This window comes from Syngnathus scovelli, chromosome 11 (assembly GCF_024217435.2).
Source record: "Syngnathus scovelli strain Florida chromosome 11, RoL_Ssco_1.2, whole genome shotgun sequence".
NCBI lineage: Eukaryota > Metazoa > Chordata > Actinopteri > Syngnathiformes > Syngnathidae > Syngnathus > Syngnathus scovelli.
In genome coordinates, this window is record NC_090857.1 from 11,451,839 (window position 1) to 11,476,393 (window position 24,555).

Sequence of the window (24,555 nt, forward strand, 5' to 3'; positions counted from 1 at the left end):
CCTATTACATTGTGGTGGTGTAATCTAGCATGACACGCTTTTAAAAATAAAATAGAATTAAAATAATGAAGGAAAAAAGAAGAAAATGTAGAGTAAGCAACTCACTGCACAAACAGGAAATGATTCAAATGTGACTTAAAGATGACCCTATTGAGGTCCAAATGTCCTAAAACAAGTCGAATGAAATTGCGATTCTATCCCACAATCGAGAGTAGAGTTTTTTCAGGTCGTGTAAATGCCTGTAGCGACTGTGTGCAATTTGGCACCGAAACAAAAGCAGCTCAAGTTGTTGCCAAATAAAAAGCCGAATAAGACTCAGCTTGTGAGCAATTACGTAATCGTCAATGAATTCACTCCTTTATTCCATGGTTGTTAAAATGTCACATGCTTGTTCACTTGTATATCTGTTAAGATTACATTATCCATTAAAATTAGCTTGGTTGCATCCGTTTGACTCTGGACCAGGTCATTTATGTTGCTATAATATCCTCTTAAGGGAAAATAACAATAAAATCTGATCAACATTTTGTGATGAATTGAATTTGAAACGATTCCCTATGGTATTTGGAAAATAGCAAATAGAAAATGGGTGAATTGAACCCAAACAGACCCTTGGTCTTCTGAAGTAAACATGAAACGGGACATCGAAGGGCTGTTAGTATCCATGCACGTAAAGTGCATGTTCACTATGGGTAGTGGAAGGCAATTAAATAGAGAAATGCAGGCATCCATAGTGAAAGTAAACAAGCAGCAGGCCGGCTAATTGACTTATCGATCAGCTCGCACTGCTCACGTGTCCTCGTGTTAGAAAAAGGTCAAATCTAATTTCATTTAAAATGGAATAACATTGAAAGCATTAAAGTCCACATTAAAGGACTTCATGATGCTGAATGATATCCATCCATAAGAAAGGTAATATAATATAATGAGTACACTTTTAACAAGAAATTATCCCACAAGGAACTCAAAACGGACATATTGGAAAGAAGCAAGTTAAAAAAAAAAACATGTCGCTGTGTAATAGCCGTTGTGTTTCCATATGTTTGAAATGCAAAGAGGGTAGCGTGAATAATCAAGGTCTTCAAAGCCAGACATGGAGGGATAGATGGTGGGGTGGGGTGGGTGGCAGAGTGTTGAATGAAAAAGGAACATCAAACGCATCCATACGCTCTCTCACTTTGACACGCAAACAGTGGCTACATGTAAAAAAAAATCGTAGGGTTGGAATATTGGATTGATGCAATAACTGCAAACAAAAACAAATCAAGTGAAACTTTCATTTTACATTTTAGTTTCTTCTCTTCGCCAACTTTGATAGATGACTGAGGGCTCTCCAGCACCAAATTGGAGACTGTGGAGATTGCAAAACTATAAGCCACCTCTAAATCATTTGTGAGCCATCAAATAATGAAAGTGTACTCCGAGCGAGCTGAATTGTGATGTCATAGTGCAACCAATTTACAAAAATTCTGTCTTTGACTACTATATTTGTTCTGTGGTGTGTCCGCTGCATGCGCCACATGCAGATCCTCACACTGATGGACAAGAGTAACTTGATGGAAAAAAATATAATATCCCTGATCAATAACTTGATTTAGTGTAAACGTGCCAAAAGTAGTTATTTTATGTAACCCGCATGCGTTCTCTGAGGAGAGAGAGAGAAAGAAAGAGAGAGCACCCTGTCTACTTTGCGCATGGATGGTACAGTGATAAGGCGTGATGTCTCTCTCTCTCTCTCTCTCCACAAGAGAGACGCGCCCCAAGCCAAAACAGCCTTTCATCCCGCCAAAGCCATGCATTATTGATGATCAGAGCAAGAGCACAGAGACGTGCTCAAAAACACACTGCACTCTCCTCTGTGACGCTCCGTAATATGTATGGGGAATCTATGTGTGTGTGTGTGCGTGTGCGTGTGCGTGTGCGTGTGCGTGTGCGTGTGTGTGTGTGTGTGTGTGTGTGTGTGTGTGTGTGTGTGTGTGTGTGTGTGTGTGTCAGATTTAACAGGTGGGCCGGGTTATTGGATAGCAGTCGGCCAAGGAACCAATGAGAGGCTGGATGACGACACACCAGGTCGTCATTGGCTCACAACAGTCAAAACAACAAGAGGCATCTCCAGTATGCGTTGCTCTTTGTGCCTGGCTGCGCGCAACAACACTTCACACATGTGCGGTGCCATCATTTCCAGACGTTTCAAGCATCAAACTGACGCAACGCCCGTGTTTACGACCAAGCCCCGAGCCGGCGTGCCGTCGACACAGTACAGGAACAGGAACAGGAACCAGACAAGCTGACGTTTGCCTGTCAGACCAAAGCGGCATCTGTATGCTCTGGGGGATGCAGCAAGTGCATTTAAGGCCTTGTTTGCCTTTTTCCGTTCATTGAACACTCCAAATCACAAGTGTCAAACTCCTTGAGAGCGACTATCCTGCATGTTTTACATGTCTAGCTCCTCCAACATTGGCATGCTCTCCAGAAGCCAGATCAGGATCCTTATCATCCCGAATCAGGTGTGTTGGAGGAGGGAAGCATTCTCGATGACCAGACTCCAACACTCTCAATCGTCGATGAACGTGAATGTAAACCAAGTAGCCGTAAAGGAGCAAATGAGTAGACCGACGGGCCGGTTCTAAAAATAGCTGAGACTGGGCTTTTCTAAGAATGTTCTAGAAGTTGTCGTTCAACACCTTTTACAGAAATAGTGTTGCATATATTTATGTGTAAATGTCATAATTACAATTTCCATGCCAAATTATAGCAAATGAAATGTCAAGAATGCTTGTATCATGCCACGCTAAGACAGACTATGGCAGAGCAAGGGGAGGCCTCACTGAGCCTAGGGGGCATGTGCCCTGCATTGATGTTTCTAATGAAGAGCGCGAAGCTCCATTGATCTGCCGGGGAAGAGAGTGAGCTGTCAAAAGCAATCAGACAAGTCAAAGACCCACTTTTTTTTTTTTTTTAATCGCAGTGCTGAGCTGGCGAAGTGAGCACGATACTGTTGGGGAGGAGGAAGAAGAGCAGCTCAACCTCCCACAGCAGCACACGCAACTTTGATATCTTTGTAGGCCTACTGTGTTAGCGTACTTGTTCAATAAGAGAATGCCATCATCTAAGAAGGAGGGATTACAAGGTGTCTGAAAGAAATGTAATCAAACCAACTGATGAAAAACATATTCCAATTATTTTAATATCCTATAATATTAAGATCGCCCAGATTCTTTATGCACATTTTCCACTTGTTGCAGAACTAATCGGGTTCAATCACAACTGCCTGACAGACCAATGAAAAAGATAACAAAATGTAAAGATTCTTCACTATCTCCAAAACACCACTGTAACCGCACTGCTTTCAAAGCTTGCCCCTTTTCTCTGAAACGTTAAGGATTAATTATCCATTAATAAATGGCAGAGAGGCTATTAATACATTTTGAAAAAAAAATGCAGTTCATAATTTAGTAGAGACAGTTATTGGCATCGGTCAAAGCTGAAAAAGATAAAGTGTGCATGGAAAATGAATTGTGTGTAAGAGATCAAATGAAAATTAAGTCAATGTAAATAATCCCTACCGTGTGGACAATCTCACAGAAAATGTAATCAGCACATTATAATGTGCTCCTGTATTCTCGCCACACAGCTGATAGCATGCAAGCAAGAACACTCCTTCAGTTTCCTCTATTGCACAAATATCCCGGAGCTGCACTATAATCTGACTAGTGACACAGCACCATGCAAAGCACTTCAGCCTCTAAACCTCTGTGACACTGCGTCGTAGAGCCCACCGCAGTAATTACAGTATAAAGTTGCGGGCTCCCAGCTAATACGGCGCGTGGTACAATGGGGGCATTTTTAATCAGCAGGGTCATGACCGCAGAATAATCTTTCCTTCTCAATGGCTGCCTAAAAAAGGGGGTCGTCACATTTCCTACTTTGCATAAACATAGTGGTTACAAAACAAACTCAAATTTGCAATGTGTCTCACGTGTGACATGTTTTTTTTTTCCCCCAGAGCCGGTTTGGTAACATTTTGGAGTCTATTTCGCATTAGAAAAAAAAACTTTCATGTGGTGACATTTAAAGGAGACATACAATTATTATTATTTTGTTTTTACAATTTAAAAGCACTCCGAGATCTCTGCAGCATGTTTTCACCTGCGTGCCCCATGAAATGTTTTTATGACATATTTCTTGCCGTGATGGAACCCGCCCACTCATGCATGCCAATGGCTAGCTCTGCTTTTGTGAGATTGACCGCCACTTTGGTCATTTCCTTCTTCCACTTCAGTGGCAGCAAGTGTTTGTGGTGGCCAACTGCTTGCTTCTACCAACAGAAGCAAAGTTTAGGAACACAAGTGAGCACCCAAGATAAATAGCTTGTCAATTAATGTGGGAAATTACATGGTCAGACTCAAATAACCACCAACTCCAACTCAAGTCATTGGTGGAGAAACATGGACATAGTTCGTTATTATCCAAGTTAGCCCCACTAATTATCTAGTTAGTATTAGTTACCTGCAGTTTTTGGATTTTTGCATTAAAGTATAAATATACTTGGTTGTTAAATTGCATACTTGAGTGGTCGGCATTTAAGCAACAGAACTTCTTGAATACAAACATATGTTTTCCATAGTATGACCCATTTTAGGCAAGAGAAATTACGATGACTGCTTGGTGTGCCAGATCTAACACGCTTGTGGGTCACATTATGGCCAAGTTCCGCTTTAAACAGTATTGTTAGTGTGCTATGTGTTTCCACAGGATGTGGTAGCACACTCAAGTATTTGAGAAAATTGCTTTGATGATGTTGATAGTTTTACACATAATTTAGCCACTTGTGCATGTCTGACTCGGTGGTGGATCAATAGTGGCAACAGTTGCCTAAAGCCTTTTTGAGCTGTGGGTACTCTGACTGATTATTGATATTTTATCAATGTTTTAAGAGCTCAAATCAACTTTAAAAACGTACATGGAATTTGAGCAGATTGAAATTGCACAACAAAAGTCAAGATATTGAGCATGTCTCATTTATATGGAACTCAAATAGTGTTGCACCTGCAAATGAGACAACTATGTGGGTAAATGATGAATACAGCAGAACAGCTAAGAAATTGAACCTGGTCTAAAGATCTTCAAAAAAAAAAAAAAAAAAAAAACCTAACACAGCATATGCTATATTTACATAACCTCGCTTAATAGTGGGGGGGGGGGGGGGGGGGGGGGAAATCTGCAAAAAACTTAGTTTAGTGGACTAATAAATGCATAGAAAATTATTTTCTGTCTAATAAATGCACAACATTTCACAACGCAAATGTCATGTTTGCATGTGTAAGAGGGCGTCTGCACTCACCTTGCAGCGAGGTATTGTTTTTGTTTTTTTATTGGAGAGTTGCTTCTCGGTTAGTTTGCTTGCAGCATATAAATCCTCGGTAGATGCCAAATATCATTTGGCAAATATAGACAACTACGTCAGGTACTTTTTGTTTTTGCAGCGTAATGACAGTCGCATGTGAGAGCACTTAAGTTGTCCGGTTTAGTGAATGTTGCCTCCTGCGAGCCCTTTAAGCGGATAAAAAAAAAAATATATAGCTTGCGCTGCATGCGTTTCTCGGTTGAGGATTGGCTAAATACACGCGATATGATTTTACATTTATCCAATCAGATTCTTCGGACAGGCGGCGCTGTGAAGCGAGCTTCCGCCCGGCTATGCTTGCATAGTGAATAAACCAAGCCAACTTCGCGAATGCCGTAGCGTTACAATGATTACTGGGAAATGTAGTTTTTATTTGTGTGAGATACTATGCAGTAGCCATTCTAAAAACTACAACCCACCATTAGTCGGTGACGCGCAATCGCCTTGCATCATCGTGTGAGCGTGGACCGCACTTACCGGCAAAGTATTAGTCACTTTAGTGTGTTTTAGAGTAGACATTACTCCGAACCGAGTCCTCACTCAACCGCCAAATGAAGCTGTTTGTTAGCGAAGGTAACCCACACTGTCTAAAAGTGTTGGCTGCTTTAGAAGTAGCTGGACTGCAGTGTGACGTCCAGTACGTCAACCACGAAGGTAAGTAAGGGGAAGCTTTAAAGCATAAATTCGGCTATATTCACAAGAAAAATGTCAGACTTAACTTAAATACTCGTTTAGAAAGTTTGTGTGTGTTATTTTGTTGTTTGAGTTGTGTTTTCGTGAAAGTGGTGGTTTTTAGAACCAAGTTAGCTAGCTTGTCAGCTGCCTTCATTGGTTGCTTCTGTCAATCAATGTCAATCATGTGACAATTAGACAGAAGTCTATGACGTCTGTATTCTCGCTTGCGTTTTACTATGTGTGCAATTTACAAATATTTTGTTACTTGATTGGCTTTTTATTTTCATATCTTCACTTTGCTTGCTATTTATTTATTTTTTTTAAATAATTTTTTACCTCCACGAAAGAAGTCACAGCCCCCCAAAATTAGATTGGACAGTATGAGAAGAAAGAAGCCCGATAGAAAGCACTCACCCGAGTCTTGTGCGAGTCTTTATGCGTTGTAAAAGCAATTATTTACCTAAATGTTGACAACCTTTCCCCCAAGGCATGTGATTCCAAAGCACAAATTATTTGCAAATCTTCAGGCATGAACACAACCTCAACTGTATATCTGACTTTTCATATTACATTGGAGAGGCACCCAATTGGCGAATAAACTGGTTTGACTTGTGTCAGTTAGTCATGTAAAAACGTGTTTAAACAACAACATATCAAAATGTTACATGTGGGGAAAAAAACGAGTCAGACAAATATCTGCATTATTATTCATCACCACACCCATGATAGGACTGCTTGCTACAGATGTTTGCTGTTCATTCACAGCCAAATCCCAGGAATGATTAAGCCGCCACCATCTGGCATACTGTTGTGCTATATGGTGTTTTTCTAATTTAAGACAGCTCTCAGGTGTTTACATAACTGATATCCTGTTGACAATATTCTCGAAGGATCAAGTATCATATAAAATGTTACACACCCCGTATTTTGTTGCGCTGTAATTACCCTGTTTAAAAGCAATGGCCCAGTTTTATGCAAATAGGCAACATTGCATCTTGCCCCATAAACTGCTGAGCCAATAACTTGTCCAGCTTTCATTACAATGATAACTTGAGGCTAAGCCTGAGTCGTGTTACTAGGGTGTCTTCTACTTGCAGGAACATACGTAGATGCCTGTAAAGTTGTAAGCACTTTCCACTCGTGGAGGCATCAGTTCATGGAAGCATCACCAAACAAATAATCCTTACTGTGTTGACAACTTCACCAAGCAATTTAATAGATGGCAGTTATCAGAAGCTAGCACCTCGCAGCAAAATAAGTCCGTGGAGATCTGATTATACTTTTAGTTTGATATGATTAAAAACAAGGGGATCACATCTAAGCTTGGCTGAATTCAAGAAATTCGACTTTTTCTCTTTTGATTATTATTATTATTTTTTTTTTTTTTAGAGAAACCTGTGCCCTTCCTGAGTCGTCCATGTTTACCAGCCCTGCTCCTTCCAAATGGACAATACCTTTTCAGTCCCAATGCCATATGCCGGTCAGTCATGTGCAGTTCTCTCTGCAAAGTAGATTCATTCTTCATGCTTGTATCTGTCATTTTCTTAGATACATGTTTGAAGTGAGCGGACAAGAGTGCAGCGAGGCTTGTGATCAATGGCTCGAATGGGAAGCCACAGAGCTCCAGGTACGCTGTTTTACAAAGCACTAAATCCCCAGAAAGTGTGCCGTTGCTGGCAGTGGTGTTTTAAATTGTTTAATAATAATCATTCAATTGTGCTCTCAGACCCAGCAAAGAGAGAGATTTTTCTCCGTTGTAATTATTGTCTGCTTTCTGCAGCCTGACTTGCTTCAGGCCCTTCATCTGGCGGTGCTTCAGGGCAAAGAATCAGAGGCCACCCAAGTCCTCGCAGGGCCCCTCAGCTACTTGGACCAAAGCTTGACCAAGGGGACCTCGCCTTTTTTAACTGGGGTACAACAAGCCAAACCTTCTTTCAGATCAAAGATTTACCTCTATTTTGAAATATACTATTTAAAAAAAAAAGGTATCCGTACAATACTAACTGTTAGATAATATTTTTTATTTTTTTTTGGTTTGTGTCAGGATGTCCTTTCGCTCGCTGATCTTGTTGTGTGTGCTGCACTGCATCCGATTTTGTCCGCACCATCGCTCGCCTCAGGTGAGAATTCACAGTGTGTGTATTTCAAATTAGGTCATGCTCATGATCGCCCTCAGAGCGATTGTAAAATGTTTGATTTAGATGTTACTTCACCATTGATGGCTTTTAAAAGTTTAATCATTGACTTTTGTTAGCCATGCTTTTCCCTTACTTAAATATACATGTTCTTTTGCCAAGTCTGTTTCATCTTCCCACGTCCTGCTTTTCCCAGGTGAACCCAAGTCTGTGAGGGTTTGGTTCGACCGTGTGGCCGCCTTACAGAGTTGCGCGTCGGCCTCTCGCAAAGTGCTGCAGGGGAAAGGCCTGCAGGCAATGAAGAGCTTCATGCAGAGGCAGCCTGCGCCGCAGAGCGGCCAGTGCAGAGGTGTCACACAGCCATGCAACAACGGCCCTGCTGAGGTACGTATCAAACTTAAAGGAGTCGGTGTAGAGGCTCTGTCGGAATTGAAAAGGTGTATTTTCAAAATGTATTTGTTTAGGATGAGGAAGGGGAACGTGTGGTGTCACAGGAAGAGATGGAAGCTGCTGCTGTCACCTGGGGCAAGGGTTTAAATGCATCCACTGCAGCCACGAAAAGACTCCACCCAATGTATGTTATTACATTTCTTACACGATTATCCTAGATTAATATAATTAACATTCTCTTTTTTTCTTCAGTCTGCCGCAGGAGGGCAAACGAAACATCCTGTTGACCAGCGCTTTGCCCTATGTCAACAACGTACCCCACCTGGGCAACATCATTGGCTGCGTTCTCAGTGCTGACGTCTTCTCCAGGTGCCCGAGAGGGAGAAAGTGTCCTCGGTTTATGATTGTTTTGACAAATTACCTTCTTCTACAAGGTATGGCCGACTGCGAGGCTGGAACGTGTTGTTCGTTTGCGGCACAGACGAATACGGCACGGCCACAGAAAACAAAGCCCGTGAGGAAGGCTTGACGCCGCAGCAGATCTGCGACAAATACCACGCCATACACGCCAGCATCTACCAGTGGTTCCAGATCGATTTCGATTTCTTCGGCAGGACCACCACCGAGAAGCAGACGGAGTAAGTTACAAGCAGGGTTTAGAGAGTGGTCCTAAAAAAATTAAAAGGCAAACATGTACACGATTATGTAAAGTATTACAGCAATCTCGATCAGATTATAATGTTGAACGTCTAGTCCTCCTAAGCCATAAAATCTACTTAATAACTGAATCACTCTCAGAGCAATGATGCAGTCTGCCACTTCTACAAGCTACTGCACTTTTTTTTTTTCTTTCTCCATTGTCTTCAAATGTTGCTGCAATTCCTCTGGTGGCAGATAAACTTGCTCTGTACAGCAACATTGTGAACGAGCGAGACCCTTTTTCTTCCACCAAGAGCAGATGTAGCCATTTGCAAGAGAACCACAAAAGACATCAGGCGCTATGTGAAGTAGAAAACCGCCCACAGACTTAAAGACCAAAGTGGATTCATGTAAAGAGGTTTCGTATTTTGATCTAACCACAAGCTTACCCCCCCGCCACCACCTCCCGCACCAATAACGTTTTAATGATCGCCAGTGCAAAGCCTTCCATATTTCTTGAATGTTTTCTGTCTGTCACAATAGTGAGCCACTGTCTTACTCGGGGGGATTCACTGTCCGCGTTGTCATTAGTTGAAATTTCTTCTCAACTATCTTTCCAACTTTTTGTTACTTAGGATAGCCCAAAATATTTTTTGGAGACTTCACAAAAATGGCTTCCTGGTTGAAGACACAGTGGAGCAGCTACGCTGCGAGAAATGCCAGCGTTTCCTGGCCGACCGCTTTGTAGAAGGCACATGCCCTCACTGCAACTATCCGGACGCTCGCGGCGACCAGTGCGACAAGTGCGGGCGACTCATCAATGCTGTGGAACTCAAGGTGACCTCAATTGTGATAATAACTTTGAGATTACTTATGAAGTAAGATTGACCTCTTGCTGTATTCCGACTAAAGCTATTGTTTCTTCCCTGAAACTGTATTTGCTTTATGTACAGATGACGTCAGCCTTATAGAAAAGTATTGATCCATGTATTGAATGAATGTATTGAATGTCTGTCTGTCCCCTTCAGGCACCTCACTGTAAAGTCTGCGGACAGACTCCGGTCATCCGCTCCTCCAAACATCTTTTCCTGGATCTGCCAAAGGTACACAGTCAGAGACTTCCATTTTGTTTCAAGTTTCTGAATTGACACAGCATGAGCACTGTAAATCTATAGATGTTTTTGTCTGTGTTCCCAGTTAGAGCCTCAGTTAGAGCAGTGGCTGGACAAGACCACCAGCAGCGGAGACTGGACGGCGAATGCCAAACAGATCACTCGCTCCTGGCTCAGGGATGGACTCAAACCTCGTTGCATCACCAGAGACCTGCGATGGGGAACACCAGTACCTCACCCAGACTTTCAAGAAAAGGTCAGCGTTGTTTCTGACTAGGGCTGGACTTAAAAGTGGCCAATTCCATTTTAATGCAGATTTGTATCCACATTTGACAGAGTCCTGACTGCAATCCAGTTTAATGTGTTTTTTTTCCTTTTTCCACTTCCATGATGATGCACATCCTAATTGAGCCACTTGGGAGCAAAAAATCTGACTCAGTTTAACCATGCAGTGTAAATTTAGCCCGTGTGCAAACATGATGTTAGTGTTAGTCTGTCTTCATACACAGTTGTAATTGCGGCCACTCGTGGCTCTCTTACTGCTTCTTCAGGTGTTCTACGTGTGGTTCGACGCCCCCATTGGTTATGTTTCTATCACTGCTAACTACACAGACAAATGGCAACAATGGTGGAAGAATCCAAATCAGGTAACGCAGTCTAACACACTTTAGAGTTTCTCTTGATTCAGCTAGTCTATGATAAGCTTCTCATTATGTTGCGATGGGAGACAAGACTTTAGATCCTACAGATAAAATGCAGGAAATATCACGCTGAAATTGTAAGTTAACCAGCTTCTACTTGCTCATTAAAAAGACGCGAGTTCTAACGGATGAATATCAGACAACTCTGCCGTTTGCTGTCATAGGCAACGTCTTCATTCACATCAACTCATATCATCTCTCGCCATCTAAAACCCCAGGATTGAGCTGTGAGAGTGTGTGTGTCAGCGTGTGTTTAGGGCGGGGGCCTGGGAAGAGCTGATAAGTCCTCTTTGAACAGGATGAGCTCACCATGATCTAATATGATGTCATCCTCATGTTGCAGTGATGTTTGTTTGCCGCCAGGTGGAGCTCTACAACTTCATGGCCAAGGACAACGTGCCGTTCCACAGTGTGGTGTTTCCCTGCTCCCTCCTAGGAGCTCAGGACAACTATACACTAGTCAATCACTTGATTGCCACTGGTATACATTTATAATTGCTGCCATTCATTACTTGAATCATAAATATTTAAAAGTGTGATGAATTATTCATCTCTACAATCACACCGGGCATGTAATAATCTACCTTGTGTGCAGAATATCTGAATTATGAAGACACTAAGTTCTCCAAGAGCCGTGGCGTGGGAGTCTTTGGCGACATGGCTAAGGACACGGGCATCCCATCCGACGTGTGGCGCTTCTACCTGCTCTACGTGCGTCCCGAGGGACAGGATTCGGCCTTCTCCTGGGCCGACATGGCTCTGAAGAACAACTCGGAGCTGCTCAACAATTTGGGCAATTTCATCAACAGGTTGGTCACTGAAGGGCTGAATTGAGACGTCGTCATTGACGTGATGATGATGAGCAGGTTTATAAAAAAAAAAAAAAAACCTGCAGTTGTAAGCATTAGATGTCAGAGGCTTTGGGAAAATACCACTAAGGAAGAAGGCTCAAACAGATTGTACGCTCAGTGTGGGAGCGGCCGTCTGCCTCCACCGATTAGGTTGAAGTTGAGTGATAAAGGGGACAGAGAAAAAGATAGGACATTGTAGGGCTGGGCAAACTTTTGCATACAAGGTCCAAATTTGATTTAAAATGGACTGATGGGATACGTCATTTATAAATGAGGAAAATATAAAAGTACACAAAATATGAAACAGGAGCGTTTGAGTTATCCAGCATCACAGAGCGAGCTTATGTAACTTTTTGGGAAAATACTTTCCTGTTTCATTCAGTCAACGTGAAATCAAAAGGAGAGGAATTTACGTCACTCATCTAGTCCAATTAGGATCTCAGATTGTTGGAGATGTAACAATTTCAACAGATTTTCCCCGCGTTTTGTAAATATGTCTGGGATGGTGTAATATCGTGCCCAATTAGACCGCCTCTTAATGACTTAAAAAAAAAAAAAAAAAAAGATTGGGGTTAAATCCCACATCAAAGATGTTTCCTTCTGAATTTTTTTTTTCAAAGCACCTTGATCTTCAAAAATTGTTCTCGGGCAGCAACGGTTGATGCCTAATTGCTTTTAAAAGATCTTAAACTGCATCCAGCCGGAGGTGCTTGGCGGTAGACAGTGGCATGAAAACCAGACCTCAAATCTCAATTTAATTAGTGTCAGGATGGTCCACCTTGCCAGCAAAATCACAGGTCAGGCAAAGTTCATTCCACATCAAACCAACATTGCGCATATGACGGTCTTGACTTGATTTTGTTTGAGTGAAATTTAGTCAAATACAAGATGGGTGTGTTGCGTCAGATGTGTCAGCCTCTTACCACAAGCATCTCGCTGACACGCGCATTCAACTCAGCTCGATTATATGCAGTGAAGAGGCTCAATGGAAGCGCTGTTATGTTCATTTACATCAGCAGAGTGCATTACACATAGCAACACAATCTATAATTTATCATCAATTAACGTGGCGGCTAGCAGGCCTCCCCCCTTATGTAGCACTTTCTCCCCACTGATTCTGAGCTGCCTTTCTCACTCTCTTGATGACCCCTTTCTATTTTTTTCTGCTTTTCTGTCTTTTTCACCCTCCTTCGACCCCCTCCCCTCAATCCTCTAGAGCCGGCATGTTTGTTTCAAAGTTCTTTGATGGCTGTGTGCCCGCGATGGAGCTGCTGCAGGAAGATAAGAAGCTCCTGGCTTTAGTGGGCTGGGAGCTGCAGCAGTACATACAACTCATGGACAAAGTCAAGTAAGACCACTTGAATTATATTCTGTACATTCAATATGGCACGAGTGTCTGCTTTTCCTAGTATGTTTAGTTTTATGATGTTTGAACGTGTGATGGAGAACCTTTTTTGCGTGTGGATATTTCACCAGAATCCGTGATGCCCTGAAGCACATCCTCAGCATCTCTCGCCATGGCAACCAGTACATCCAAGTTAATGAACCCTGGAAGAAGATCAAGGGGGGCGATGCAGAATGGTGAGATTTTGATGGCCAACTTGAGCCAAATTCTGTCTGTGTCTGTAATATCATGCAGGGTTGGACAAATTTGCATATACAGTGCATTTGAGACTCCTTGCTTTGAATCAAGATACAGAAATTGACCATCACTCACCTTTTTTTTTTTTTGCATACACACTCATTTAGTCACATTCTAATATCATCCTGGGATTGTGAAATTCAATTTTGGGGGGCCGGTAATAAGAAACTATCATTCCCCCTCAGGCAGCGTGCAGGCACCGTCACTGGCGTGTCCATCAACGTCGCCTGCTTGCTGTCCGTCATGCTGCTGCCCTACATGCCAGCGGTTAGCCAAACCATCAGGGATCAACTCAATGCACCGGACTCTTGCGTCAGTGCCATGTTGCGTGACACAGGCGCCTTCACACGCGTCCTTGATGCCGGCCACCGCATTGGCACTGTGAGTACAAGTACACTTTTATACTGACTATAATATATTGTATGTGCCCACACTAGTCTAAAGATATAAAATATCCAGGAATATCAAAATAAATAATTAGTTACAAGCTGCTCACACTCTCTCAAAATGCTTCAACACCATGCCCCGCCCAGTTTTGATGTTGTAGGCAAGACAGCTTGGCAATTCAATGTTGGCAATCTGTCAAGGATACCTGCTCCCGATTGTGGGAATTTCCTTGGAGGCGTTCATCAAAGTACAAGTCCTGGCATTTGCTCCAAATGGCTACTTCAAAACAAAATGGCTGACTCCTGTTCACATTTGAGCATGTGTCTGTCATTTTTTTTGTGCATCCTCTTCTGATAGACATGACGGCTTTAACTGTTTTTGGTTGAATTCAGAGTTGTACAACCTTTATTGATGTTTTTTTTAATAGGGATTCATTTTACATCTCAGGCTGATTCTCCTTTTTAAATGACTCTTTATTTATTTATTTCTCCCTTTCAGGTGAGCCCGTTGTTCCAGAAACTCGAAGTTGAGCAGATTGAAGCTTTGAAGAAGAGATTTGGTGGACAACAGGTATGTGATAACCAAGAAGCAGGTTGACTCTTCTTTTGAGGTGGAAAATAGCAAGTGATGATGTCTAGCCGTGCAAATGGGCCGGGCAGACGGAATACTTGCTTGCAGCATCTCTTTTCAAAAGTGATACATGGCAAATAGACAATAGCTGCTTTGTATTTTATGAATTCATGGGATAGATAAAGAATAATCCTTGTCTAAACCTTCTCGTCAACCGCCTTCATCTAGCCTGAAGATGAACCGGCAAAGAAAAAGGTACCGTTGGTGTTTGCTTGCGAAGCATCCACACGGGTGCTGTCACCGCCGATTACCGCATGGTTTGACTATTACTAGCAAATCATTTGAACGTTCCCTTATCACCGTGAGTCCAGTGCATCCCCACGTCTGTTCATTCATCAGCCGCTCGTGAAATCTCGTCGACACTTTGACTGAGAAGCGCTATTGTCTAAAATTAAGTCAGTCGTCTCTTTGAAACAACAACACGCCGTATGTTTCGATTGCACCCTCAGACACAGACTCAAAATGCTGCCAGCCCTCCTTCGGCCGCTACCCTGCCCACCCCTGTGATGGACGTGAACGCTGGAGCCGACCCGGAGAAAGCCCGGCAGCTGACGCAGGCTGTGGCTGAGCAGGTAGCCCTGCTGATACATTTATTAATACCAAATCCTACACACCATGGTTGCCCAGCTTTTCTAGGTCAGGATAAAATTAGAAATGGACTCAAATGTACTAAAATAGGGTGTCCCCCATAAATGTATTAACTCTCTGAGTACTCATACACTGTCATTTGATTTGGGTGTTTACAGACATTGATACAAGATTAGTGAATTTAAGAAATTATTTTAAATAATGGAGAACTGTCTTCTCCTTCCTATACCTCGGTCCCGTTCAGGGTGAATTTTTGGGGGAGTAACATTGTATAATGTATATGCCAAAGCATCGGCTGAGCTCAACATAATTATGAATGAGTAGGTTTACTGTAAGAATGGGTGGGCCCTTGTTAGTTTTTTTTGTTTTTTAAAAATAATGACCGATTAATATTGTGTAACTATCAAATCCTACTCATAGCAAATCAAAGTGCTATTCAGTTGTTTTTAATAGACTACATATATCTATTAATATCTTGTAAATGAGTGCCTCTCAGTGCTTGAGTTTCATAATGATCTAATGAAATTGTATTTATAGTTCAGATAACATGGATGGTTGGATGGACAGATTTTTGGTTTTGCTTCGTACATGGTAGGTAATGTTAATGGAGAGATGGAAATGGAAGTTTGCATGTAATATATGCAAACAACTAGGAAGTTAAATGTTTGGTCTTTGCCATTTTTTTTTTAATTTAGCCGCGTTGTCTTTTTCTTTTTCAGGGAGAAAAGGTGCGAGCCCTGAAAGCTCAGAAGGCCGACAAAGCGGCGATTACAGCTGAGGTGTCCAAACTGTTGGAGCTGAAGAAACAGTTGGCTCTGGCAGAGGGCAAGAGCCCTGAACCCACACCTGTCAAGGGCAAGAAAAAGTGAGACTTGCGAGTTATTAAAAAAAAAAAAAAAAACACACAACCAGTGGAGGTGGTTAGCAGTAAAAGGGGGGGGAAATGATCGGAAGTGCGATAGCAGGAGATGGGGAACAAGATGTACATGGCGAGATGAGGATGTTAGCCAAAGGCAAAGCCGTGACGGGATCTGAGACAATGCGTTGTTGGCACCGAGGGCTAATGAAATGCTAGGGAGGCCGGCGGGGAAATGAAAACACACAAAGGGAGCCAAATGAATTCTGCTACAGAATGGAGGGATTTGGGAAAAATCCCTACACCAAGAGAAACTGATTTGATACTCACTGCGATACATTGAGCGTACCACATTCGACTCGCAAGGTGCGCGCTTTAGTGTTTTTATACATCGTTTAAAAAAAAAACAGCTGAAAATATGGCCACTAAACTTCCTGTCAATCATGATGTGCACATAATAAAAACAAAAACATGTATTAAGAAAATGAATTTTCTTTTATTGCAAATTTGGGATTACAGTGATGTATTAGAAATACTAACGTACAGAAAAAAAAAACATGCATTATCCATATAGAATAAACAATTTAGGTGACATTCTGAATAAGAAAGTAGAAAGGAACTGTACACATTTGTACAGTAAACATTTTTAGCGTAATATAAAAATAGCATGTGGATATACCACAAGTCACCTGTAGAAAGTTTAGCTGGGCGCAAGATTGCAACCTTCTGTATTTTACACATACAGACAAGCGACGGCTTATAGAAAAAGCAAAAAAAAAAAAAAAGGTACGATTCTCAAAGTGAGGGGACATATTCAAAACGTTCCTGAGCTCCTCGCTCTCCACAAATGGGGGCAAATAATCTCTGCTAGCCATATTGCAGCCCTTTTAATGAGTTACAATTTATTGCAAAATGGTAGGAAGGGACAACGGAATACCCTCAACTGAATTCCTTTCTATCCAACATACAAATCAAACTCTTCCTAAAGGTTGTTACAAACCTTGCGATCACTGATATGCAATTAAGAGCTTGCTGTTCTTTTGCATTTCACATTCTTTGTCTTTCCAGTTTGCCGCAGTCATGTTGCAGCTTTTTCTTTTACTCCACCTTGACTTTCATCATCTTTTCCAAACATCTTAAAAATCTCTTTGGTTTTCATACCTTCTGGTCTAAGGAGCATGCACACGCAGAACTTTTCTTCTTCACTTCTGTCTACAAGATCATTTCCTGGTGTTGACAAGTCTCTCGATGAGGGCTCGCCGCGTGCGCTGCACCTCCTCGCCCAGCCTTTCGATCTCCGCTTTCAAGCGCTCGTTCTGCTCCGTCAGCTCCTGCACTTTCCTTTCGTTCTCTTGCTCCCTCTCCTTGCGACTCTTTTTGGCAGACAAGTACGACGTTGACGCGCGTTGCTGAGACTGGGAAGAGGCGCCGGGGGACGAGGCAGCGCCGTCAGGCCCCTCGCCCCTCTGCCGCTTGCCCAGGCGCAAAGGCGAGTAGATGGACGGGGATGAGACGGGTGACGACGGGGAAGAGCAGCGCTGAGAAGGCGACTGCGAGGCGGAGGACGAGGAGTAGGATGGCGAATCAGGGACGCAGGGCAACTCTTCCTCGCTGGCTGATGGAGATGCTGGATGGACGCTGTTAACCTGCTGCTGCTGGTGGTGATGGGGATGGTGATGGTAATAATAACCACCGCTCGAATCCAGCATTCCTCCTTCACTCAGGAACTCAAAGAACTCGGGGGGCAGCAGGTCACCGTCGCCGCTTCTCGCCTCTGTTTTCCGCTCTTCTGTCGGAGTCAAGCAGGACGAGGAGGAAGATGAAGTGTGATGCAGAGGCTGGGCGTTGTGGATCTGCTCCGTCGCCCTCTGGACACCCTCTCCCCAAGTCTGACCTCCGTCCGTCAGCCACGTCAGGGAGCAACTCTCCAGAACATCCAGGAACTCCGGCTCCTTCTGTAAGTACAAAGCATAAAATCTGACGTCAGTCTACACCATCCTTGTCCAAACAACGGCCCCGTTGGGCACTTGACATCCCACTGCGTGATTTTTATTGGCCTGCCACATATTCTAATTCCACATTCAAAGATAGCCCACAATTGTTTAACATTTACTCTCGTATGTTAACAGATCAATGTTACTAAACAGTACACTTTGGATATTAAGATGTTAAAAAATATACATTTTTTGAAATATTTCACGCTTAAAATACAGCTTTTATTTAAATTTGTATTTTACAAAAATCTTTTTTTCTTTAACGGTATAACAAATTTTTTGTTTTGTCACACAAAAAACGGCTTTGTCACCATTATCACCAAATGGAGATTTGCGCCCCTCCCCCCCTTTTTTTGTAAATGTTTAGCATTTTAACATAGGACACATTTAGTATCGTTAGGCTAGAGACTTAATTGTATTTTTAACTTTGTGTTGGAATAATAAAAAAAAAAATTACCCACATCTTGGCTTAAATTTGAGAGTTTTCTTTGTGTAGATTCTCAGCCATCCGCAAAGATTGAACTGAGTCTCGTTTGTTAAATGTATTTTCTTAAAAAACAGGCAATTATCATTATTACACAAATGTTTAAGCATGTTTCATAAATTCAATTTTAAAGCAGCTGCCCTCACAACCTAACCCTGCATACGCAATAATAAATAAAATAGATGGATTATTTCCTCAGTGGCCACCCTCCGCCGCCGCCTATCCTTGTATTTGATGCTTGAGTGAAAATCTTGGACACCATTGTTCCACAAGTAACACGCAGATATTCAGTTTTTTTCTTCTTGTGTGTGACCATCCAGGTCCCTACGGTTTCAGCTACTGACCTCGCTGTACGAGGGGGCGCGCGCCAGCTTTGCCCCTCCCGCGTCCGAGCCCAGGATGTCTTGCAGGTCCTCATACCACGCCTCCAACTCTGCGCCACACAGCGGCCCCACACCGGGGGGGTACGGCGGGGGCAGATGCAGCCACTCGGCAGTCATCTTGCCAGTCAACTCGCAACGCACTCCACACTCGGTCACACGCTTCAAATGGGACCTGGCGGCACAAGAGAGAGAAAGAAAGCACAATGGTGAAATGGCAAGTTTGCTACTTTTGGAATTCAAGTGGGAATAATTTGAGTGTGTGAATTCAAAAGTGAATTTAATTGAAAATTGAGGCGATACGTAGTTGTGACAAGATGAAAATGCATGTAAAGAAATTGAAATTCAAAGTAAATTGAACTACATTTATTTTATTTTAAAGATGCAAAAAGACTTTTAAGATAAATCTGAGCTAAAAGATCCAAAATATGAAAAAAATACACCAGCACAAAGTTAGGTCAATTACCGGTAATTTGAAATTTAAACGCTACACTTATTAGAAAGTGCACATTCAATTAAAAAGAAACCAGCAAAAACAAAAATCAACAAACATTTGTTAAAAATTCAAAATGTTAAAAACATGACAAGCATTCAAGTAAAATGATATTGAACATTAAAGCTACATTAATGAATAGTTAATATGCAAATGTATAAACTACATACGCACGTCACCGTCAAATAAAATTGAAAGCGTATATGAACTTCAAAATGTACAATGTATGTCTAAATCAAATGGGAAAACAATTGTCAACTTCATTAGAGAGGCATAAATTTACCTTTAGAAGGACTCCCTTAATCAAGTCTGCAAATCGGTTTGAGATATTTTTCCCCTACAAATCTGGAAGAAAAAAAAAGGGTTAAAGTTTGCTTTAATAACTGGCAAGAAAAAAGACAACTTTATGTAATCAAAGGCAAGACGTTCTTAACCTGAACGCTAAACAAAGACCCTGCGGCTCTCAACTGCGCCCCCTGCGCCCAAAGCGCGAAACAACACGCTTCGTAATCGATAAACAAGATGAGAACAACGGTGATGAGACTTTGATTTCAACCGCACAGCCGTGACAGTCGTTTCTCTCGCTCGCCTTAAACGTGAGTTAAAGCCACAACCGAAAAACTCACCAATAAAACCGGGATAATTAGATTTTTTTGGGTGATATACTTAAAAGAAATGATTTTACTTTAGATAACATTCCGTTTTGACGCTGCCAAAAAATGTCACCAAATTCACGTGTTCTCCACAGGGCGGCATGTCATTTTAGTGACTTTCAATTGTTACATTCTTTAGTTGTGTTAAAAATGTCATAAAGGTATTTAATTTTTGATTTTGTCAAGTCCTGTTGAATTGACCCTTTACGAGCCAAGACAATTACGTCATGGAAAGAAGAAAAAAAAACGTAGTGGTTCAATGGGCAAAACTAAAGAAAACGCCAAGACAGAAAAAAATGGGCAAAGTCGAAAAGTTTATTTTTAGTGAGTTAGGCGACAACATTAAAATATTTAATTTTAGTAGATTGAAATACTTAATTTTAGTAAGTTTCAAAGTTGTTTGTTAATGACGTTTGCTTTGAAATCAATCAGATGAAATATACTTTGCAATTGTCACAACATTTCTCAAGTATGAATGACATGCATAAGTATAATCAATTGTCTCCAAGTGACTCATGCGATCGCACGTCAAAGTTCAAACTTGGCGAGTCTGCGACATCTAAAAAAATGGCAGTCTTGTATAATGTAAATAGTAACGATTGCAATAAATGTCATTCTGAAAATATATCATTTTTTTTAACCGGCAAAAAAAGTTTTACCCGTTAAATTTGGTACGTCGCCAAGACTTGGGAAAAACCCCTTAAAAAAACAACTAAACGTCAAAAGTTGTCACTTACCCTTTTCCTTTTATTTGTTCGCCGTCTCGACTGTCGCTGGTTCGAATGTAGATGTTTTAGTGAGAATGGATGATGGCTCATGTTAACCATTGTTCAACACTTGACAGCCGAATGTGCTTAAACGGAAATTCCCGGCAGCGTTTATAAGGAGCGAGGCCAACCGAACTATGTCAGGCGACGCGGGCCTACCGTGTGACGTCAATGTGTGGCGTACAAACGGGCCAATTACAAGCACGCAAGTAATCAGTTTTCCTTGACGACATCCAATGAGGGTGGCAGAGATGCGAGCAGGGAGGTCGGCTCTGGTTTGGCAAGCATGGTTGAGTGCGCTCCCCATTGTCTGTATAGTTTGTACGAGGCGCAGTTGTGATGCAGTCATAAGACGGCCAGGACGAATTTGGGGCGTAAGGGAGTCACATGAAAGGAATGATGCAATGCTTGGCAACCAGTTTCTAGCTAGGGATAACACCGGCGGAATCCGAACATGTTTTATTAAATAGCGTTGCCTCGAACAAAAAATACATCTAAAAATATACATATATGCACGACGAGCCAATGTCGAAGAATTGTCGTTTGATATTTAAAGCCGTGACGTTCCACGCCCACTCATCTTTTTTATTTTCTACGTCACATACGAAAAAATGGTACTGGTAAACACGAGTGGCTTGTATTGAGTGGACCATTCGGCGTTTGTATTGTCTCAGATGATGGACGTGTAAACAACACACGTTTGGAGCTTTAAATCTTCGTCACGTCGCGGGAACGCGCGCGCGCTTCGGATAACTTCCGGAATGGTATCAAAACAAGCGGCCACGCGCCTTTTTCAACTCAGAACGACGAAACTCGTACTCGCTGTGATGATATATTAGTTTTGTGGATATTCAACTGGCGTTTAAGTTATTGTATTCAGTTTTTAAGTTTTTTGAATGACTTGCAATAAATTTCTTGAATTTAAAAAAAAGCCAGACAGACTCCGAAATCACTGCCAACTCAAGAAAAAGCAGTTAATCGGGCAATAAGAGGAAGATTGGCCGAGCCAATCACCAATCTTAAACCCAAGAGAGCATGCATTATGTCTGCTTAAAGGGAGACTGAAGGATAATCTCATTTTATAATTATTCACACGCGCACACACACATAAATTAAGTGCAAAGATAGACATTTAATCTAAAATGAAAGATGAAATCACTTATGAAGATAATTCAGTGGAACCCCATATTACTCATTTTCACTAAATCACAGATTTGTAAAAAAAAAATAAAAATCACCCTTTCTCATAATTCTTCCCTACCTTGTCGCTTTCTTTTCCTGCATTCTGTTGCTTTTATTTCTTCCCCTCTTTTAAGATGAAGGCAGCTGCTTGGGGGTTGTACCCTTCCTTTCTTTCATCCTTCATTATTTTTCTCCTTTCTCCCTCTCATCCTCCTTTTGCACCTTTTGTCCGTTATCCTACCTTTATTTCCCTCCTTTCATTAGTTCCCTCCATCTTTCTTTTCACCCTTCTGGTCTTTCCTTACTTTCTTTACTTCATTCTTCATTGTCCCAGAGCTGTAAAGTGTGTGTGTGTGTGTGTGTGTGTGTGTGTGTGTGTGTGTGTGTGTGTGTGTGTGTGTGTGTGTGTGTGTGTGTGTGTGTGTGTGTGTGTGTGTGTGTGTGTGTGTGTGTGTGTATGTATATATATATATACATATATATATATAAAACTATTAAACAAATATGATGCAACAATCTGACAAATGTTTATTGTAGCACTTGTGGGGTAAATATGTATTTAGTTTGTAATAGGAGTGAATTACGTGGTGGTCCTCAGGCCGTAGGTTGTCTTAACAATCATAGTTATGTGATTATCTACGCAATTACACAAGTCTTTGGTTGCGTAGGTATTTTAAATAGGGGGATAAATAAACATCTAAGGATAATAGTCACATTGCATCATACACGCGTGTCAAAGAGTTTATCTACTAAGTTCTAGGACAGTTTTGGTAACAAAGCGTCACGTAAACAAGACGTTCACACCCTATAACCCGGTGCGCGCCAGGCAAATCTAAAGCCGTGCGCGTTCACGTGGTGGCGGCGGCGGCGCGCGCGCACGGCCCCCTCATAGCAACAGCGGCGAGCAGCGAATCGCGAGCTCAAACACTTGTCTCCAGGACCGGCTTACAGCACCGGCAACGCGTCACGGCTCGGGTGGCTGTTGCTGAGTAGTTCGGCACACTTGGACCGCCACAACCCCACCACGCCCACCCCCAATCCGACGTTCCCTCCACCTCCACCTCCACCCAGCTGTCTGTTGACTTTGTCAGGATGGGCTCTTTTATTAGCGAGACCTTGTTTACAACTCGGGTTGCATCATTTTCATTTGTTTAACAGTCACACATGATGTTTACTTCATTCATTATTCTACCACGTGGCATCCAAGTCAAAGGGACACTTGATTAAGTACGATCTGATAAGAAAACAATCTATTTTAAGGAGTCATTTGATCTCACAAGCGTTGTCAGTGAATCTTAGGAAGACCTTTTTGCAATATTTTGTTGACCCGCTTACAAAACCTCTAAAGTTTAACTAAATTAAATAATTGGTCCTAGTCATTTTAAAACCTTGTTTTAAGGAATACTGCTTCATTCCAAAATACCACTTTGTGAGAAAACTAACAAAGTTAAACACAGTTGTGCCAAAACTCAGTTTTAAGGTCAAACGCTTGACAAAACCTTACGTGTAAAGTTGTAACATTCTAACATGCCATAAATCCAAAAACTTTCAGGTGATTACAGTATAACAGAATACCATCTTTTGGAAAATCAGAAGTTGAATGATCCGTTCCAGGATTAGACGGTTATAAAACATTGTTTCAAGTATTGTTGTGATAGTCAATGCATAAAAGTATAATTCTTTTTTTAAATTTGTTTTTATTTTAAGTTGAAACATTTTCAAAACAAGTGTAGTATTATATCATTAGAATAAAAATAAAGTGAAAGACACTGCCATGGACCCTCCGAAGTTGAGCGGTGTTTGATGGGTATTGTTCTGATCAGTTCGAGGTTTTCCTGCATTGCAGCAAGTTTCCTGTTTCCATCCGAGCACCACCACTGCCTTGGTCAAGACTTGCGCCACACCCAGTCAGCTCACTCCACTATACACACCCACACGCGCATACATAAACACACGCACACAAGGCAGCTGTCGGAAAGCATCCCGGCTCAAACGCGAGACGGAGAGATACAGCTGCTAATGTGATGATAGAATAAAGCTTAAAATCTAACGTGGTCTCACAAAGTAAGAGCTGTTCTTTTCATTTGTATTTATTTATCTTACATGTTGGAAGGCAAGAACATGAAAAAAATAGTTTTAAAAAGAATGAGACCTTATCAATTTACTTTCAAAGCATTTTTAAAACGTAAGTATGGTGACCATGATGTACAATTTAATTATTTTGGGGTTCCACAAGGTTAAATTTTATGGCCCCTGTCAAGAAGGCACGGCATTTTTTAATGTATGTCTTTCAAAAACATTTGAATGTGGATTTATGATATAATGCCATTGTTAATTAATTAGAGCCTGGTAAGGGCAAAGCTTTCATTTAGTCTTTTTAGTATGTTTTTTTTGCGATTAAAGTATAAAATGTTTAACTTTGCTTGGTTTTCGAAAACATGCATTGCATGCATTTGATTAGAAAATTGTGTAAAGGTAGCATTAATATTGGTTTTAAGGAGACAGTCTGAACAATGTCGCATTGTGAAGTGACCGATTACTAACGCCCACTCCTCAACGAGCTTCATTCAACGTCATTATCATCAGTCT

The 24,555-nt window shown here is 41.6% G+C and overlaps 2 protein-coding genes across 3 annotated transcripts; one reads left to right on the forward strand and one right to left on the reverse strand.

The window, feature by feature from the left end:
* Positions 1 to 5,807: 5,807 nt before the first annotated feature.
* Positions 5,808 to 16,498, forward strand: mars1 (methionyl-tRNA synthetase 1). Of its 2 annotated transcripts, XM_049734880.2 has the most exons (22): positions 5,808 to 6,061; positions 7,472 to 7,562; positions 7,631 to 7,709; positions 7,863 to 7,994; positions 8,127 to 8,202; positions 8,414 to 8,601; positions 8,682 to 8,791; positions 8,860 to 8,976; positions 9,042 to 9,245; positions 9,882 to 10,083; positions 10,275 to 10,349; positions 10,444 to 10,614; positions 10,910 to 11,005; positions 11,423 to 11,540; positions 11,655 to 11,868; positions 13,127 to 13,258; positions 13,387 to 13,491; positions 13,738 to 13,933; positions 14,438 to 14,509; positions 14,738 to 14,764; positions 15,019 to 15,141; positions 15,877 to 16,498. In XM_049734880.2, exons 1-22 carry the CDS (start codon positions 5,959 to 5,961, stop codon positions 16,024 to 16,026), a joined length of 2,781 nt encoding a protein of 926 aa, XP_049590837.1. In that variant the 5' UTR covers positions 5,808 to 5,958; the 3' UTR covers positions 16,027 to 16,498. The 2 variants fall into 2 exon arrangements, with proteins under 2 accessions (XP_049590837.1, XP_049590838.1); XM_049734881.2 differs by lacking the exon at positions 14,738 to 14,764.
* On the reverse strand, positions 16,490 to 20,921 carry ddit3 (DNA-damage-inducible transcript 3). Its single transcript, XM_049734888.1, has 4 exons — positions 20,755 to 20,921; positions 19,648 to 19,709; positions 18,836 to 19,046; positions 16,490 to 17,968 (listed from the first exon to the last, which is right to left on the reverse strand). The coding sequence occupies exons 3-4, from the start codon at positions 18,989 to 18,991 to the stop codon at positions 17,234 to 17,236; spliced, it is 891 nt and encodes a 296-aa protein (XP_049590845.1). The 5' UTR covers positions 18,992 to 19,046; positions 19,648 to 19,709; positions 20,755 to 20,921; the 3' UTR covers positions 16,490 to 17,233.
* Between the last annotated feature and the right edge of the window lie 3,634 nt (positions 20,922 to 24,555).